The 19429-nt window shown below is 44.9% G+C and overlaps 1 protein-coding gene across 2 annotated transcripts; it reads left to right on the forward strand.

Moving 5' to 3' along the window:
• The first annotated feature begins 1433 nt into the window (after positions 1–1433).
• CLK3 (CDC like kinase 3) lies at positions 1434–19129 on the forward strand. Of its 2 annotated transcripts, XM_029285043.1 has the most exons (13): positions 1434–1454; positions 4055–4206; positions 8443–8662; positions 11031–11124; positions 11403–11469; positions 14034–14150; positions 15201–15367; positions 15903–15997; positions 16379–16508; positions 16763–16845; positions 17583–17662; positions 17990–18080; positions 18693–19129. In XM_029285043.1, the coding sequence occupies exons 2-13, from the start codon at positions 4055–4057 to the stop codon at positions 18876–18878; spliced, it is 1482 nt and encodes a 493-aa protein (XP_029140876.1). In that variant the 5' UTR covers positions 1434–1454; the 3' UTR covers positions 18879–19129. The 2 variants fall into 2 exon arrangements, with proteins under 2 accessions (XP_029140876.1, XP_029140875.1); XM_029285042.1 differs by lacking the exons at positions 1434–1454; positions 4055–4206; positions 8443–8662; positions 11031–11124; positions 11403–11469 and having other exon boundaries at positions 14142–14150; positions 15195–15367.
• The last annotated feature ends 300 nt before the right edge of the window (positions 19130–19429 follow it).

The following is a 19429-nucleotide window of genomic DNA, read 5'->3' on the forward strand; positions in this document are numbered from 1 at the left end:
CCACAAAGAAATAAAACAAATTTTGAGTTCACTGACCTTCGTCAGCAGACTAGATTATTAAAACTTCCAAAGACAAAATGTGGAGTTAACAAATAAACAAGTGCGGACTTTATGATGCCATATTGGTTTGATGAATAAAGTGGTGGGATTTAACACGGTTCTTTTGAATAAACAATTGACCAGAATCGTACATGGCATGGAGCCATGTATAAATCAGATGGCTCTGTTCATATATTAAGTCCAAGCTAATGGTCTGTTTGCATAATGATCAGCTGAATCACAAACGCTAGTTGTTTGGAGTCACAAGGGTGTTAAATAATAAAGCTAGCCATGCCAGGTTGAGTCGCACAGCTTCATTCACATGATGCATTTAATCAGTTGAAGATTTAGTAGCTGTATAATGTGTTTAGTTAACTTACCCAAAAGAAATACCATTTCATTCAAGTACAGTGCAGCGTCTTCTGTAAATGCAGAAGAGAATTAATTCAGCATCCAGGGCAAGCCTGTGGGGTCTGAATGAAACCACAAGTCTCCAATTAACCATCTTCTTCTTTTGCCCAGGCCATGAATGGAGCTAATGTGGCTTAGCCTGTTGTGACCTGCTGAGAAGGAACGTTTCACCAAACGTTTATCTACAAACTGTCAAAACGATATAAAGGAAAGGGGACATAAATGTGCAGCAATGCTTTGCAGCAGGATTTGGTTAAGTCCTACTGCCTTAAATAGTGCTTACCTATAGCTAAGTACAGGTACAGTTGAGCCCAAAGTTCCTGTTGCTAAGTGAGACATTTGTTAAGTGAGTTTTGCCCCATTTGACGACTTTTCTTGCCACAGTTGTTCAGATAGCCATCTAGTTTCCTAATTATTTATATAAAATTATTATATAACGTTGGAATGGCTTCCCAGTTGACTCCCACCTCAAAGGCTTTCTGGGAGCTGTTCGAAAGGCATTTATGCACTGGTTCCATCTCAGTTTGGGCATAGTTTTGCCTTAGTTGATTTAATTTTGTATACTGACTTTTAATTGGTTTGGAGACCCTTTTAATTAGTGTGTGGAGCTTTCCTTTGCACACTTGGTTTATTGTCCCTATGTGTCTTTCTCATAAGTTGCCAGAGCCCTTAGAGATTCGGCAGTCTATACATTGCAACAATAACAACCACAACAGCAATAATAATAACACGTCTCCTGTGACTCTATGCTTCCTTGCCGCAGTCCTCCAATACCACTAAGCCGGACGTCTAGAGCGGCTGATGCTATCGACCAGGCGTGGCGTCCGGCCAAGGGGAGGACATCGGCGTTAGCCGCTCTAGCCCGCACGACGACCGCCAGCGAGATTCTTCCCCCGCCCCTTCACAGCGCTTAGAACGCCCGAGTGCGCCTGCGCGCAAGTGTCGTTTTCGTCGTAGGTGGCGGAGGAGCCGAGTCGGAGGCCTCGGAGGGGCCGGAAACAGCGGTGAGGGACGGGGCTCGTTCGGTACTCGGGGCGCTTATGAAGCGGAGAGGGCGGGGTAGAAGCGGGAAAGCCGTCGCCTGCGACGACGGGCCTAGTCAGAGTAGCCGGGCCCGCCGCTTCTGAGGGGAGCTTGAAAGGAAGGGCGGAGCTTGGCTTCCCTCGCAGGAGAGCGGGCCACGCCCCTCCAAAGGCCTCACCGTTCTATTCCCCCCCCCCTCCGGGACTGCCACGAATTCGGTCGCCCAAATCTCGCGGGAACTCCGGCGCAGCGCCGCGGCTGGAAGCAGATGTGGACGGTCCCTTCCGCCCGCCGGACGGGTCCCCGATCCCCGAATGCGGCTTTTGTGGTTCCTGATCGCGCCCGGGACCCCCGCCGGGTAGAGGGGGCGAGGGTAAGGGGCTTAAGGGGCGGCCCGGAGCTGGCTTTCCACCGGCAAACCCCGCTTTGTGGCCGCCCGCGCCGGTCGGTGCAGGGCCGTCCCGCGGGTGTGGCTCGGCCTCCTCCTCCGGGATCTCTCCCGAGGGCCTGGCCTGGTGCGGGGGGCGCTTTGGGAGTGGGCAAGGCCGGGACCCGCTGGGGAGAGGGCCAATTCGGGGGTCAAAGGGGTTCTTTGCTCCTCCTGAACCTGCCTAAAGATAAAAAGTACCGTCATGAAATGTGTGTACTGCAAAGATGGCCCCGGATTTTTTTTAAAAAAAAAATCTTGCTCCTTATGGAAGCCATGATGGTTATGTTCTGGCTGGTTGGGTTTTACCCATCTTGGTGCAAACAGACTCCCCCCCCCCGCCGCCCGTCGTCTTTAAAAGCACGACACGCCAGGTAGTCCTCAAATTATGACCCACAGCTTGAGCCCGACATTGATCTTGCTAAGCGAGGAATTGGTTAAGCAGGTTTTGCCCCCTCTGTCCATTAAGTGAATCACGGCAATTTGTTAAATTAGTGACCGGGTTGCGAATTGAATCTGGCTTCCTCTCCCCCCCCTCCCTTGACTTTGCTGGTCAGAAAGTCTCAAAAGGGGATCGTGTCAGTTGTCAAACATCCTGATGTAAATCACGTGACTGTGGCGATGCAACGGTCATTAAATGTGAAAAATGATCAAAAAAGGGGATTGTGTCAGCTGTCATAACTATGAGTCAGTTGTCAAACATCCTGATGTAAATCACGTGACCATGGCGATGCTACAGTGATTAAATGTGAAAAATGGTCATAAAAGTCGGGTTGTTTTGCTTTTTGCGATGTGAACCAATGACGCATCCTTGGGGTGAACTGGGCCTTTGGTTCTTTTGCTTTGCTTGAATGGCTTACCTACATCCTCTCTTCAGCCTTCTGACCACTGTCCAGGTGTGTCATAGTACAGGTGTAATGTACACATCTGATGTGCATCAGTTTGGAAAGGTTGTTCGTAGTTAGTAGTAGTCAATTCAATATGGTAGTGACTGCTGTTTTTAGGATATGTGCTTTGAACAAAGGTGCATTTTGTTATTTGAGGGTCAAATATATAAATACCTTGCATGCTCTTTTTACAAACTGTACACTTAGTTTCTTAGATGTATAGGTTTTATGATCATACATCAGTTACTATTTTGTTAAGTTTGCTTTTATGTAAACCTTTATTGTAAGAGTTGTGTGGAAATTTCCAGGGGAGAGAGAAAATATTAGATAAAGGACACTATTTTCTTTCTTTTTTAATCTCATTAGAGTCCTGTATCCCCAGTTCTATAGTTGTGATTTTGAGAATAAATTAGAGACTAGAATCTGGTTACCGGGCTTAGCTCTCATTGGGAGTGGTGGAATTTTTTTGTTTTAACATAATTGTTTTGTTGACACTAGTATGGAAGAATATCTGGCTGGAATGACAGCTTTGCTATATGAGTAACCATTTCCTTCTTTTCTTCCCTTTATGGATGACTAGCCTTAAAATTTAGAATAAAATTCCTATCTTTAAACATTAATCCCATACAACGGCTTCTTGTTATTGATACTAGTAATTTGTACGTATTTTAAATAACTTTATATATTAATTTATTTTAGTATGTTGTTTCTGCGGCTAATCATTTTTTATTTTATTTTATTACTTTGTTATTTTTAATGAAATACTGACTTAAGAAATTTCTGGTTCTTTTCTTTATTTTAGCAAGTCAAAACAGTAATTGAGATGCTTTGACTTGCAGTTCCAAAAGCTGTTTGCATTATAATTATTTCTCAAAAAAGCTTACCCGATAGAAACAAGTAACAATATCCTTATGATGTACACAGTGACTCTCATTAAATTTATCTTGTGTCAGCTATGCTCACGTTATAACATTTCCGACAGAACGTTAATATAAATAGGTAATATTCCTTTAACATGACTGCTCATAGACAATCTGTCTGTTGCTTATGTCATAAAGGTCTTTTTAATGCCACTGGTATGAATATTCTTGAATTTGATGCTTCACTAACCTGCCTTCTTGAGGATACACTAACAAAAACAAGAGTGTAATAGGATTTTTGAAGGTTGTGAATGGGGGCAAAAAGGTGTGGATTATTGGGATGAACTTGAGATCTGCTGGAGAGGTGGCTTCTTTCATTCACACACATGTCTCCCCTGTGTATTCAGATGCATCACTGCAAACGTTACCACTCACCCGAGCCAGAGCCCTATATGAGCCATAGATGGAAGAGGCGGCGGTCTCGTAGCAGAGAGCACCATGAGGGAAGACCACGGTATCCCACTCTCCGGGATTTTCCTAGGAGGTCACGTTCTAGAAGGTGAGCTGCTTGAAACCAGCATTTGACTGGTCTGAAATGAGAAATTATAAATGTGTTTGCTCAGAGATACCTTCTCACCTCTGTAGGTATCAAGAATCCTAGAAAATAAACCTGTCAATGTACATCGTGCTATTCATTTTTTTTTTAAAAAAATACGACCTTTCAGGTTTATATACAGTTGAGGAATTTTGCTTTCACATTTGGTGAGGTTGTGGTGGAGACTTGGTGAATCGCTTTCACCACTGAAGGCAACCGAACGCTCAACCAGATGTCCTTTTGGATTGAGCAAAACTGCTATTGTGTTCTTAATTGCTTTCTTAGGTCAGCCCACAGCTTAGTGAGTCTAGAATGCTCCAAAGCAGGACACTGCAATTATTTGCACCTGATTGTTTTCGATTGTTGGCTTCTGAATACAAATTCTGATAAGGGTTCTTTCCCGCATTCTCTGTTTTTCAAAACGTATAATGAAACATTAGTTGCCTTAGTCCTTGGTTATGCAGATAAAACATAGCTTACCTTAGGAAGAACTAGGAGGCTTTGCAGATAAAGTGAAGAGGATTGGGAAAGCCTAGACCAGTGAGGGCGAACCTTTTAGAGACCGAGTGCCCAAAACCCGCCCTCATTCTGCTTCCCGCCCTGCCTGCTCTGTTCCTGCCCTGCCCACAGGGCCACGCACCGCTCCATGGCTCGCCACAGCAGTTCGCCCAGGTAGCCCTGCAGCGCCATGGCAGCCACGCCCTCCGCCCACACCCCACAGCATCATCTGCACGCTATGGGGCGCGAGGGCAGAGTCTTGTCCCTGCTGCCTGGCTATGTCCTTGGCTGTGCTGCTCTGTGCGGGCTGTGCCCGAGGGCGACTCTCCTCCACGGGGGCTGATGGTGAGGAGGGGGCTGCGGGGAGAGGCGGGGCTGGGGCGACGGCATGCGTGCCCACAGAGAGGGCTCCGAGTGCCGTCTCTGGCACGCGTGCCATAGGTTCGCCACCACTGGCCTAGACGTAATATTTAGAACCAGTATCTTAGTAAGTATCCACCACCGTATAATGTATACCAGACAGCTTGTGGCATTTTAAAGTGGATTTTAAGATCCGCCCCCTCTCTTTTTAGCCTCCAGGGAAAGCTTTAAAAACTGGCTCTGCTGGCAGGCCGGAAGGAAAAGCCGTTGGCTGGAGGTGGGTGGTGCACTAACAAGAGAAGGCACTCCACCTCTCCCCTCCAAACCTTTTTTTTTTTAGTTCGTTTCAATTTTTTGTCATTTTAAATCTGTTTTTATGTTTATAATTGTTGAATGCTTGTGGGTTTTATCTTGATGTAAGCCACCCAGAGTTGCCTAAACCATGAGATGGGCGGCAGAGAAATTGGATAAGTAAATCACTCTGCCCTCTTAACAGAAATAGATCAGGTGACAAATATAGAGGTTCCCACTCTGAACCTCTCCCAAGCCACCTGAAGTTTGGCCCATGGGTTTGGGATTAAAAAAATGGAATTTATTTTATTTATTTATAATTTAATTTGTATCCCGCCCTTCTCCTCACCGGACTCAGGGCGGCTAACAGCCTTATAAAACAACATTACAATAAATATCCATATTAAAACCAAATTAAAAGAAAATATTCGTAAAGGCCAATCGTTAAAATTACCCTTAAAATTACCCTTAAAAACCCCACTAAAATTCCCTAGGCCAAACCCGCTTGTTGAAAAAGCCATGTCTTTAGGGCGCGGCGGAAGGAGGGGAGATCCGGGATCACCCGGATCTCTGGGGGTAGTTCGTTCCAGAGGGTGGGGGCTCCCACCGAGAAGGCCCTCCCCCTGGGGGTCGCCAGCCGGCACTGTCTGGCTGACGGCACCCTGAGGAGACCCACTTTGTGGGAGCGTACCGGCCGATGGGAGGTAACCTGCGGCAGAAGGCGGTCTCGGAGAATGAAATACTTCTGGGGAACAATCTGCTATCCTTCTTGCTCTTAGAGCTGGCTGCTCCCCCCCCCCCAATAGAAAATCTGGCTCAGATTTGGGCAGCACAGGCTCAAGATGTGGGAGGTTGTCTCCAACAACTACTTCAACATAGATCTGTATTGTGATAGAGAATCACAGCCCCACATTCCCTTGCATGTCTCTGTGGAACTGGGGAGACCAGGCAAACATTGTGCTCAAACTTTAAATGAAATCCAGTAAGGAAACTGAAAGGTCAGCAGTGACCTACAATTATAGGCTGGCTGGCTTTAGCATCGAATTACGAATTTCACTTTTATACATTGCTTGGAATCCTGAACTAACAGAAATGGGCAGATAAGCCTTTGGGAATCTCTTGCATGAATGAGCTTCTTAGCTGGTAATGTGTGAACTATTTTGTATGGAAAAAGGTACAAACCGTATTTGGATGAACCGAAATAAAAACCTGTGCATGAGGCATTCTGGCGGTAGGCTTTATTTTGCCTTCATTTGAAAGAATTTTCTTCATACTTGTGAGGACTAAGAATTGAAAAATGCTTGGTACCACGAAAGAGACTAAGAGATAATAAATGTAGGCTCTGCATTGTTTTGTGCTCATTGCCCTTTGTGAACCAGAAAGTTATTTTCGTGAGTGAAAAATAGAACAGTGGGCCCACAAAGCAGTAGATTGCTGTACAAAGAGACTTTGGAATAAAGAGCCCACTTGATCCTGGAGGCTGACATTCTAGCCTCAGTCCAAGTAGGGTGTGGGTTTATACATATATGGCAGAAAGAACTGCTTTTCTCCAAATCCTGGTTAATTGTTCTGTGTGCTACATCCGAACATCCATGTAAAGCAGCTAACCAAGGAGAAAGTGATGTTTAGTCCTACTGTTTTTCTCTTCCATGAGTGGCTTCATAAATCAGCCTCCTTGCCCACTCAGTCTTTCCTCTGATCTGCTATTGGCCATTATTAACAATTCTGACCTCAGAAGATTATAGATTGCTTAAAGGCCTCATTTGTAATGCAGATGCAGATGAGGCAAACCAAGAATAAAGTAGGAAGGTTTATTATGTACAGGTAGTCCTTGATGTACAACAGTTCATTTAGTGACCGTTCAGAATTACAACGGCATGAAAAATATGACTTACTATCGTTTTACACAGTTACAACCTTTGATCCCCATGGTCATGTGATCAAAATTCACATGATTGGCAACTAGTTCGTATTTACGACGGTCGGAGCGTCCCCGGGGGTCACGCGATCCCCTTTTGCGACCGTCTGGCAAGCATAGTCAATGGGGAAGGCCAGATCCACTTCACAGCTGGGTTACTAACTTATCAACTGCAGTGATTCACTTAACAGCTGTGGCAAGACAGGTCGTAAAATGGGGCAAAACTCGCTTAACAAATACCTCACTCAGCATCAGGAATTTTGGGCTCCACTGTGGTTGTAAGTCGCGGACAACCTGTCCCATGTAATCTCAGTGAAGCATTATTTTCCTGGTGCTGTTGTTTTCCATCGTTTTCTTTTTCGCTGAATCTAACGGCAGCCTCAGAAATAAACAAAACACGATGCATTTCCAGCTTTGTGACAGAAATGTGCCCCAGTCAGTGGTGCCACGAGACCTGAAGGTTAACCAATCGGCAGGTGCACCTGGCGAGCAGTCAGTAAGATTTGTGTGTTAAGAGTTATTTTAAGCATTTTGGATAAAGATATGGTGGAATATTCAAAATATTTTTAAGAAAAAGATAAAGTTTAAGCCGCAGTTATTTTTGCTGGGTATTATGGAAGATTTGGACAAAAAAGAAATGGATTTGATGTTGAATTTGATAACTGCTGCAAGATTACTAGTAGCTCAATGTTGGAAAACGGAACGTTTGCCCACTATAGAAGANTTTTTGAGTAAACTCTAGAGTGTTAATGTAGTTTATTTTTATTTATAAATAGTAATAAGATGTTATAATTATTGTGTTTAATATGTTTGTTTAGAAGAGAGTTAAAGGATGTTATAGATTTGTTAATCTAATAGTGATCTAATGTTAGATAGAGTATGCTTTCTGTATTGTTAACCCTGTGATTGGCTCTGGGAAGTCGGGGGGGAGGGAGGGGCGTAGGGAAGGGTGGGTTTCGGGGAGGAGGGGAGGTATATTGTAAAACTTATAAAAATTTTCAATAAAAAAAAGAGTTATTTTAGGCAGCTGTTGTAAGGCCGTTGCGAGTAAGCAACATCCAGTATCGGGGGGGGGGGGGGAACGATGCCGTTTCTCTTTTCCATTTGTACTGAGATTTTTGTTTGCAATTCAGCCAGGACAGATTGCCATACCAGAGAGGGTACCGAGACAGGACGGACAGTGAACTCCACAAGTTTGAAGAGCCGAGCCCGTCTTTTGTAGAGGAGTATTACTCTGCCCGTCGTTCTACACGTCATCACAGGCGATCTCGGGAGCGGGAGCGTCATCGGACCCGGAAGCACCAACATCGTTGTCGGAAACGCCGGACCAGGTCTTGTAGCAGCACCTCCTCGGTGAGTAGCATCCAAAACGAGTTCAGGAAATGTTCTAGGGCCCCGATGACCTTCTAGCTCTTTTTCAGCTTTGATTATAACATTGGGTGAGTACTTCTAATCGCTATCTTCTTTTTTATTTTATTTTTATTTTTATTTTTTTTTATTTTATTTATTTATTTATTTTTGGATTTATATCCCGCCCTTCTCCCTCTCTCAGTTACGGTTTCTTAAGGTTTCTTGTGCGGTCCTGGTTATGTTAGGCTTGGTGACCCAGCTGTGAAAAGAGCTGTAGTGGATGAGAAATCCAGTGTGTGTTTTCTAAGATGAATCGGGAGGTGATGACTCAAGGGGTGCTTGTGCACGTGACTCAGAGTGGCTGGGCTGCCTTCCTTAATTTTTTCACCTTGAAGCGTCTACTCCATAAGATGCACGGTGACGCTTGGGAGTCGTATTCGAGCGACTCCGGCTGTTTCTCTGCCTTTGCAGTGGGGCATTTTTTTACTCTAGCTCTCTGGCCTTTGTTGACCACAGCCAGGTTGTGTTGGACTTGGCTGAAGAACTTCCCTTTCTTGTCATACGACCCTCTTTGTGATAATTCTGGCGAAATCTAGATCCTGCTGAGCACAGAGCCAGCCCGAATAATGTATGACCCATGCAGCCTCGTAGTTATCCGTGGGCAGCCTACCAAGGACTCAAAGAACTCCAGATGATGGGAATTTGAGTACCTGCGGGGCAATGATACAAGGCTACAGCATACATTCAGCCTGTTGGAGGTTTGGGAAACATGCACACACATAGGTTTTTCTAGCTTTGGTTACAACTACCTTCTTATTTAATGCTTTTTTATTATTATTATTATTATTAAATGAAGAAGTAGTTCCCAAATCTCACCATGGATTGCCTCTACTCACCAATCTGCCAAGAAAGGAAGCAAGTAATTTAATAACAGAACAAAGCAGTGAACATTAAGGTGCATGTATGACCTTGCTTTACTGATTCATACACCTCCCAGGTACCTAAGGCTGGACATGCTATAATTGCTATGTGCCCTTACACACATAGTAAAGGAAGGGAGTTTTGTGGATGGTTTGAGCCAGTCTGTCCTCTTTTCCTTACCCTGTTTTTCAATTACACATTTGCTAATATCTTACAGGCCGCTTACTGTAAGTCTCCCCCTTTCCTCCAGATTCCCGTTGTTGGAATTGGTCCCATAAAGTATGATTGCCGCGTTAAGGATAATGGAGTTTGCTCGGTGTGACCTAAACAGTTCTGTTTTCTTAACCTTTTTTTAACATGCTTAAGGATCTTAAGGTTACCTCACCTTGCCTGTGTTCCAACCACTTTCTCTTAGACAATTAGTTGTTCCTCAGTGGAAGGTGGAACAAGAGAGGGCAGACTTTGGAGTCTGTCCCCTCTTCCTGCAGCTCATTCTAAACAAGCTGTAACATTTTTTGCAATCAAAAGGTTGTCCTAAAAATGGTGATTGGGATAATTATTTATAATAGCAGAACTCTTCAGCATTGCTTGGCTGTTTCTTCCCACTCCTCCAGTAGAACCTAGTGACCACGAAGGACTCCTTTTCCGATTTGTTTTGTTTTTCCCCCTTCTTCTTCAAGAGGGTCAGAAAACTTTCCTGAGCATTGGGGCGGGGCGGGGCTGATCTCTATGACCTTAGTTGGCTTTTGGTCCTTTATAGAACAGTCATCAGCAACATTTTAAAAATGCTTGAAACCCCCCCCCCCCCATGGTTCCTGTCTAAAGACTTCTTCTAAGCTTGGCCTCTACTCAGTACTGAAAGCAAACAAGAGATTAGACCAGGCTTCTCCAAGGTAGAACAACCAGATTTGCAGTGGTTTCCATCTGATCAGGCTGAAACCGGAGGGTGCTTCAAAACTGAACAGCCCCTGGGGTAGGAGGGGGCAACGTAGGCTTCTGCTGACCTGTTTTTTGGGGGGGAGGTTGCCCATTATCAAGTTGCTGATGGAGAAGCTGCTTTCATTGAATCCTCCTTCCTGCGCGGTTGAGGCCTTTGGGAGCATGCCCGGTCACTGGGCACATGCCCGCTGCTTACTCCCCGCTCAAGACCTACGGGCACCACTGCTGTGAGACTCCAGTCCTCGCCTCCCATAGCTAATCGGTTTCTTTACATACCTGTAGCTGTTTTTTTTAACCTTTGTTTTGAAAGTCGGTTTGTGTCTTGACGTGTCCCTTGCAATATCCCTATCGTTATATATGCTGTGTGCCTTATGAAATGCTGGGATCTGGAAAATCCAACCACCGACGCATCGTCGTCTCTCCGCCTTTGAATGACAACTCAATCTGCCAATCGGAAACTGCCCGCTGTGTGCGATTGGTCGGATGGCGTTTCGGGGGGCGGTGTGTACAGAGAAGCCAACAGAGCAATAAGCGCAGCAGGAGCGTGGAAGATGACAAGGAAGGTCACCTGGTGTGCAGGATCGGCGATTGGCTCCAAGAGCGATGTACAGCCACCTTTCGTAAAACTTTACCTCTCTACTTTCTATCCCCATGTTAGACGAGATCGCTCTCAGTGTACGGGAGGGGTCTCTAATGTTTTTATTGCTTATAAAAAAATGGACTGAACAGTAATTGCTTGACAACAGAAAATAGACAACTTGTGCATTAAAGAGTGTAGCAGTTGAGAGCTTTTCTTGATATTTGAATGCTGTGTTAAATTGCAGGACCTCACACACGCGCGCACGTGCCCGGCGCTCACATCCGCTTTTGTTTTTTCTCCTAGATGAAATTGTGGGCAGCCTTGGCGAAGGGACTTTTGGCAAAGTGGTGGAGTGCGTGGACCACGCCAGGTATGAGCCCGGATCCCCAGCCTCAGTGAGCTATTTAACCCATGGATGAATTATTCAGGCTCCGCTTCAAAGGCAGAAATCTGTCGCATTTACCTCTAGAGCAGAGGTCAAAACCTTTGGGCTTTCCAAGGCCACTAGCGTGCACGGTCATTTCTCAGCTGGAGCACAGATTAGGTCAACTAATGAGACCCTTGAGGGCCACATTTTCACATCCTGCTTAAAGCCTGTGAGAACCCTCCCCTGATGATTCTGAATGGGTACAATCTCACCAATTGGCATCAAGGTTGCCCTTATTTCTTCAGGAACGGCACAGAATCACCCTTCCCTTAGAAAAGGACGCACTTCATAACATCATCACCTCCTTCCCCCCTTGGACACTAATGGAAAAGAGGGAAGAAACAGAGAAAATTGGCAATGCTGCAAGAAAAGCTAGCATTTCCAAGTAAATTCAGTGACACCCCCGCTACCCCTCCTTGCTGTTGGCATCCTTTCACCAAAACCCACCATAGGTCTTTCTTACCCTTAAGACCCCCCTCCCTCTTTTCCTTACAAAAAAACACAAGAGTCCTAAAAGTGTCGCCTTCACAGACTTTCCCCAATGGTCAGCCCAAAGTCCTCAGTGAAGGAGACAATCCTCAAGACGGCCCTCAGGGGAGACGTATATCCCGGAAGTGAGAAAGGAGGGCGAAAGGAAACCTGCAAGCAATTGAAGAACGACCTTCCCCCAGAAACAAGGCGGCAGGAAGCAGGCTTTGCCCCCAATATGCAAGCAGGGCTGACCCCCCCCCCCCCCAAGCAATGCTGCTCGGAACAGCAGCTCATTTGGGAGCCCATGCGGGTTCTTGGGAATGCTTTAAAAGTTTAGGACAGAGCTCTCCAAACTCAGCCACTTGAGGACTCATGGACTTCCAAGCCCCAGAATTCCTCAGCCAGGTTTAGGAGATGGCTTGGTTTGCTTTTGCGACCAATCCTCTTTAGAAAAATTGGATAATAGCAGTTGCCAGGGCTCTGGGAGTCATTTCTCTGAACAAGGAGCTTGTTTTGCTAGCTGCTCTCTGAATCCAACTCTTGTTCATGGAGGCTTGTCATTTGAATGACCTGGCTGAGAGGAGAGGCATTTTTAACTCCAGGCCACCCAGAGCTGCTGCTTCCTAACCTTTGGGAGCTTATTCGTATTGGAGTTTATCTGACCCGTCCATGAGCAAATTGAGCGCATGGGGTGAACGCAGCTTTCAGTGTTAAACTGAAAGAAAGTTACAGACATGGTCTCTAGACAAGGTTCTAGAAATATGGGGGGAGAGAGAATGGTAAATAGAGAAGGTCTTCCACAGTGTTTCCCAATCATGGTTCCCAGGTACCTGGGAAGTACCAGATTGTTGGACTTTTGCAACTTTGCCTACATGGGATTGAAGTCCATGCAGATTCGTTACAGCATGGACTACCTCTAAATTCACTCCGTCAGAAGCGGTCAGCTTCTGTGGGTAATATAGAATCTGTGTCAGTTGTCCCCTTTAAAGTCCTGCGCAGCTGAGGGCTCGAGTATCTTCAAGACCCCCTTCTCCAAAGTGTCTGTCAAGAGGAGGCTTGCTGAGTGTCTTGACCTCGAGGGAATCCTAACTGGAGGGACCCCTTTAACCAGAGGTGGCCTGTCAGTGCAACAGCTTGCCTTAAGACAGTGATGGCGAACCTTTTAGAGACCGAGTGCCCAAACTACAACCCAAAACCCACTTATGCATCGTCGGGTGCCGGGTGGGTGTGGCCCATTGGGTGGCCGTGGCTGCGGTGGTAACAGCTGACTGGGTGGGCCTAAAAAGTTCAATCAATCAATTCCAACTTTGCGAGATCTTTTTTTTCCCCGCGAGAAGTTGAAATTGACTGATTGATTGAACCTTTTTTTTTTTTTTTTTGCACATGGCAGCGGAGGCCTAAAGCGAAAAGGTTTTATAAAACCCAGCTGAAGGCCTAGGACTGGGGCGACGGCGCGCGTGCCCACAGAGAGGGCTCTGAGTGCCGCCTCTGGCACCCGTGCCATAGGTTCGCCACCACTGCCTTAAGACATCTGAATTGATGCCACCCTGATTTTCTACAGGGTGGATAAAACATAACCCCCTGACAGGGCATTTGGGGGAGGGGGACATTAAGATGCTATGCTGTGCCACTGCTTTATTTGAATACTAGTAAATGAATGCTGAACCAATAATCCCAATTACCTGCCTCTTTTGTTAGTGCTTTGTCATCCAGAACCTGCATCATTAAGTAGCATGAAGCACCTCTGGCCCTCAAAAGGATATGAAGGGGGCCTTCAGGCTGTGAGATAGGCAGAGCACCGTTCCTTTGTCAGCTTTATGATTTAATCATTATCTTGTACTTTTTGCTCTGTTGTTTTTTTGACCCCTGTCTCTGGATGCTTGAACGGGAAGAGAAATTCGTTTCTCCTTTTGGGGTTTTTTATTGGAACAACCAAAGTACTGAATTTAGTCTCAGCCATTTACTTATTGGAAACGTCTGTGGTTACTTATCTTAACAATCCACCTTTCTCTTCTCTTTCTCTGCCTGCTCCGCAGAGGCAAATCTCTGGTAGCTTTGAAAATTATTCGAAATGTGGGCAAATACCGTGAAGCAGCTCGACTAGAAATTAATGTCCTAAAGAAAATTAAAGAAAAAGAAAAGGACAGTAAACAGTAAGTATTGACGTTAATGTTGCATGTTCTTTTTTTCAAAAGAGGAACACCGGAACAACCTCTAGGGGGAAAACTGGGGTGGGGGGGACATGAAATAGGCAACTCTTTTACCTTCTATTGCAGTGTTTCTCAACCTTGACAATTTTAAGGCATGTGGACTTCAACTCCCAGAATTCCACAGCCAGCAATGCTGGCTGTGGAATTCTGGGAGTTGAAGTCCACATGCCTTAAAATTGTCAAGGTTGAGAAACACTGTTCCATTGGAAGGAGAGAATCAGCACAGCCCCCTCCCAAGAATTTCTAAAAATTAAGTAGTGCTTATTCCAGGGGTGTCAAACTCAATTTCACTGAGGGCCGCATCAGCATTGCGGTCGCCCTTGGGGGGCCGGGTGGGTGTGGCCAGAGTGGGTGCAGCCTACTGGGTGGGCATGGATGGAGTGGGTGTGGCCTACTGGGTAGGCGTGGTCAGTTCTACATTCGCGTCAAGGGTGCCTATGGGGGCCTGGGCAGGAGTGGGACAGATCTGAGGGTCTCTGGCAGAAGGGAGTGGGACCGGGGCAAGTGCCAAGGCATGGTCCATCGGGGCAAGTGCCAAGATGGCCACCACAAAATTGTACAGTGGCTCCCGGCCGGCCAGGGCCAAGGCAGCGGGGGCCGTTCTCTCACTGTTTCCAGGATGGCTTCGCGGGCCACGTGAAACCACTTCGCGGGCCGCATCTGGCCCTTGTGTTTGACATGTCTGGCTTATTCTATTAATTCTTTTGAATTTTTTTAGTTTTTGAGGAAATAGATACTTTGATATGCTTATGCATAAATACCTTTTTTATTCTTAGGGAATAAATCCCACCCATCCACTCATAGAAGCTACATTAAGTTGCTTTTCCTTCTCTCCAGATTTCCCAGTAATAGTTGCTCCTGATCGAAAGGTGGGGGTGAATTTTTAAAGGCAGCCCCATAGATGAGGCGGTAACGAAGGGCCGGGCAGTTTTGCTTCTTTGGCAGCCAGATTTCCACCCCCCCCCCTCTGTTCTTTTCCTCCTTTAGGCCTAGCTTGTGTGTCTTGATGTCGGACTGGTTCAATTTCCACGGCCACATGTGCATCGCCTTCGAGCTGCTGAGCAAGAACACTTTTGAATTTCTGAAGGAGAATAACTTCCAGCCCTATCCTCTTCCACAGATAAGGCACATGGCCTACCAGCTGTGCCATGCCTTGAAATGTAAGTGCTACTCGTGTTATCTGTGGTTAAGAAGAAAGACCCCCCCCCCCCAAGAAATAAAGATCTTGGTTTTCTCTCTGTTTGGGAGGGGTGGGGTTTTAGTTATCCACAACCCTTGTTTAGTATCCTGATCAATCCTGCAGTATCCAGCAAGATTGTCGGTCTAATGGCCAATGGGCCAAAAGTCAACCCAGGTTTTTCGCGGGAGAATATCTACCTGGACATGATGGCTTAATAGTTGGATAGGCACACTGCGAAACCAGATGGGGAGGGAAAGGAAGGGAAATGAATTTAAATCTCCTAAACTTTCATAATTTAGGGATGGTGATTAGCCTGAATGGTGCCCTTTTCGGTCAATTTTCTTTCAAAAAGGCTAAACACTTTGCAGCATCTTTTTAAAAAAACTGTCTGCGGGATAGCTATTTCTAAACAGATATTTCAGTACTTAAATCCTTATTAGACTCCAGCTCTGGATTACCAGTCTGTAGCTGTAACTACAAAGCTGATTGGAATGTCTCCTCCCATTTTTCTGCAGTTTTGCACGACAACCAGCTGACCCACACAGATCTCAAACCTGAAAACATCTTGTTTGTAAACTCAGAATTTGATACCTTGTACAATGAGAAAAAGGTGGGTTTCATTTGAATATGAAGGCCGGCCGGTTGCTTTTACATGGAAATGAGGAATATCTGTTGTCATAAGGGGGTAGCTTATGATTAAAGCAATATTCAGTAGGGCAGTTTTCCCAGATTTCAGAAGCTTGAAAATGGTCACTTCCCTCGATGTAATGGTCACTTCCCTCGATGTAGCTCTGATTCTTACTGTATACGAGTTAGGTCTTTTTGCTGATGCTAAGCCATTTAACTTGTGTTAGCTTTGGGGATTTGTGACCTTTAGGCAGCAAATGGCCATTTTCCACCTAGTCGGGAAAAAATGGCTATTTATAGAACATTCCCTGGAGAATATCACATTTTTGAGAAGGCAACGGGCGTCCTCTCTTCTGCCTTGCAGAACTGTGAAGAGAAATCTATCAGGAACACCTGCATCCGGGTGGCAGATTTTGGAAGCGCCACGTTTGACCATGAGCATCACACCACTATTGTGGCGACTCGGCACTACCGCCCGCCAGAAGTGATCTTGGGTGAGTCGACACTCCTGTTCCTGTTGATTTTCACATTGAGCCAATTGGCTAAATAGTTCCTTTACAAAAAGCAGGAAGCAAAGCGCTGGGAATAAAAAAGAATCAGAGCAGTTTGGACCCAAAGGACCGAGTGGGAAAGAGAGAACGCAGCCATCTTTGTAGACTTCCAGTTGTGATCGCCGAAGTTGTCATCTGTTCACTTGGATGAAAAGGTGCTATGAAAAACAAGTGTGATTGTGTACCTTCTTTTGCAGAACTGGGCTGGGCACAGCCTTGCGATGTCTGGAGTATTGGTTGTATCCTGTTTGAATATTACCGGGGATTCACACTTTTCCAGGTATGTAAATGTCATTGTCTCTGGATAGATTCAGGTATTTATTTTTTTCTTCTGTGTTAAAGCATGAGCACTTTTGACAGACCTTCAGTGGTGTTTTGTAGACTGTAGGTAGTCCTTGTTTAACAACGGCAATTGGGACTGGAAACTCCATCGCTAAGCGATGGGGTCATATAGTGACGTATGAGTGCATTGTTTAGAAATAGACCCAGTTCCCATTAAGCAAATCATCCTGAGTCCTTGAGGATTTCGTGTGACTGCAACATTCGACTTCTTGCTGGCTTCCCCATTGACTTTGTTAGAAGCCAGCTGGGAAGGTTGTAAGTTGTAGTCATGTAACTGAGAACACGGCAATGTCATAATTGCAATAATTTGACCACAGGGACACTGTGATGGCCACAATTACAAGGACCCCGTCATAAGTACCCTTCATTCAGCACTATCGTAACCTTGAACAAGCACTGGTCATTAAGCCTTGTCTATCAATGGCTATTCAGTTGCAGCATTCAACCTCTCGTCTACGTGCTAAGGTGCACTCATTGTGTTTTATTATGTTTTGGCGACTGAGTGTGTGGTTGACTTTGTAGTATTCAGCCTCTAGTCTACTTCACATGAAAAAGAGATGAACTTGACTTTTTACTTACTTTCTTGGAGTCAGTGAGAAAAGGGAAAAATATGCTGATTCTGCTTTTTGTTTTGTTTTGCTGAGTAGAAATAACTTATTTTGTTTGACTTCACAGACTCACGAGAACAGAGAACACTTAGTAATGATGGAGAAAATCCTTGGCCCAATTTCACAGCACATGATCCGCAAAACCCGGTAGGAGTGCTTGACTCTGAGTAAGTTTGGTCTTTTCAGGAGCAGGAAGTAGGCCATCATCATCTTGGACAGGTAGATCAGCCAAGGATTATTTGTTGACAACATAAGATGCTGGTCAAGGTTTTTCTGGAAGAGTAACACACACGTGAGGAAGTACTAAACCTGTAAATGAAAGATTTGTTTACACAGTGGAGCCTTTGTATGTTGTAGAACAATTTCTGCGGTGGTTTTATTAAGTATTTAAGGGGGGGGGGGAATGAAGCTTGTTTGCCTCAACCCTTAAAGTTAGTTTTTCTGTGTGCTTTCTTTTTCCTTGTTTGCAACCAGGAAACAGAAATATTTTCACAAAGGAAATTTAGTATGGGATGAGAACACTTCTGATGGAAGATACGTGCAAGAGAACTGCAAACCACTACAGGTAAGGGGGAGAAAAAGCTTTTAATAATGCTTTTAATTCATTAAAAACAGCAAGAACAATGGACTGTTACCTGAATTCATCTTTCATTATGCCTCTGGAACAGGAAATGCCAGCAGAGTTGTTTATCTAATTTTCTGTAACCATTAAAAATACTTAGATCTCTCCTTTTTTTTTCTGAACCAGTATTAGAGACCTGGGTCCATTGGCTGGGAATGTCTTGTAAATGAAAGAGAAGTCCATATGCCCTAAAATGAGCTGAAAGTGGTAATCAAACATTTTGCCACTTTTATACCCCCAAAATTAGCAGACAGGCTCACTTAAATTGTGTCTTATCAATCAAGTACACCCAATTTCACTAGACAAGATTCTGATCTGCTTTTTTTTTTTTTTAAGGGTTCGCCTCCTGTAAACTTCTTATCTTGCCTGTTTTTACTTCTGTAACATTTTTAAAGCAGGGGATTATTCCCTATACATTACTATCCTATACATTGCTAATATATAGTAATATATTTTTTCAAAATCTGGTATCACATGAAAAAAAAAACCCTAATTATTTCAAGGGCTTCAAAAAGGCCCAGCAATTTATGGATCCCTATTCGTCTTCTCTCCCAGACGTACATGCTCCACAATTCCACTGAGCATCTGCAGTTGTTTAATCTGATGATGCAAATGTTAGAGTTTGATCCTGCGCAGCGGATCACGTTCGGCGAAGCTCTGCTCCACCCTTTCTTTGCTGGCTTATCTCCAGAGGAACGGCGGCTCACTTGCCGAGATTCGAGCCGCGATTTAAGCAGATGACAGCTGAATAGAGGGGAGCCCACAGCAGGATATGTAAATACTCCGAGATTAGTCTGACCTCTGCAGAGAACAACGTCAAGGGTTCCCCCCCCATACCCCCCGGAGCACCATGGACTTCGGTGTTGGTGCGATCTAAGATTGGACATCAGACCTGGGAGGGGAACGGGACTGCAGTCCAGAAGCACAGATTTATCTCATATTTATATGTTGTAAAGTTCAAATAAAAGTGTTTCATATTGTTTGATAATTTACTTATGACTGCGTCTAGCTACTTTGACTTCCTATGAATGAACTTTTACATTTAACAATAAAATGGTGGTTTTATATCTTGCCACAAATCTGGGAATTTTACAGTAATGTTTCTTCCCTTGCTGGCTATGTTTTTAAGTCCTTTTTTTCTTTGTAAAGGAGAACATGGAGGATATAGGATCTTGTACTTCAGCGTATTTGGTCACTCTGCATTTTGTGGTTAATCCAGTTGTGAAATTGACTTCAAAGACCCAGGCCTTGTAAAGCTAAAAGTACAGCTTAACCACCTGAAGGAGCTATGC

This window comes from Protobothrops mucrosquamatus, unplaced genomic scaffold (genome assembly GCF_001527695.2).
Source record: "Protobothrops mucrosquamatus isolate PMUCROS unplaced genomic scaffold, P.Mucros_1.0 scaffold1225, whole genome shotgun sequence".
Taxonomy (NCBI): Eukaryota; Metazoa; Chordata; class Lepidosauria; order Squamata; family Viperidae; genus Protobothrops; species Protobothrops mucrosquamatus.

Excerpts from the sequence above, each read along its gene's own strand:
- CLK3 (XM_029285043.1), top strand. The coding sequence starts at position 4,055 with ATGCATCACTGCAAACGTTACCACTCACCCGAGCCAGAGCCCTATATG. Across the intron at positions 8,663-11,030 it reads CTTGTAGCAGCACCTCCTCG|AGAAGCCAACAGAGCAATAA; the intron begins GTGAGTAGCATC and ends CGGTGTGTACAG. Across the intron at positions 14,151-15,200 it reads AAAGAAAAGGACAGTAAACA|CTTGTGTGTCTTGATGTCGG; the intron begins GTAAGTATTGAC and ends CTTTAGGCCTAG.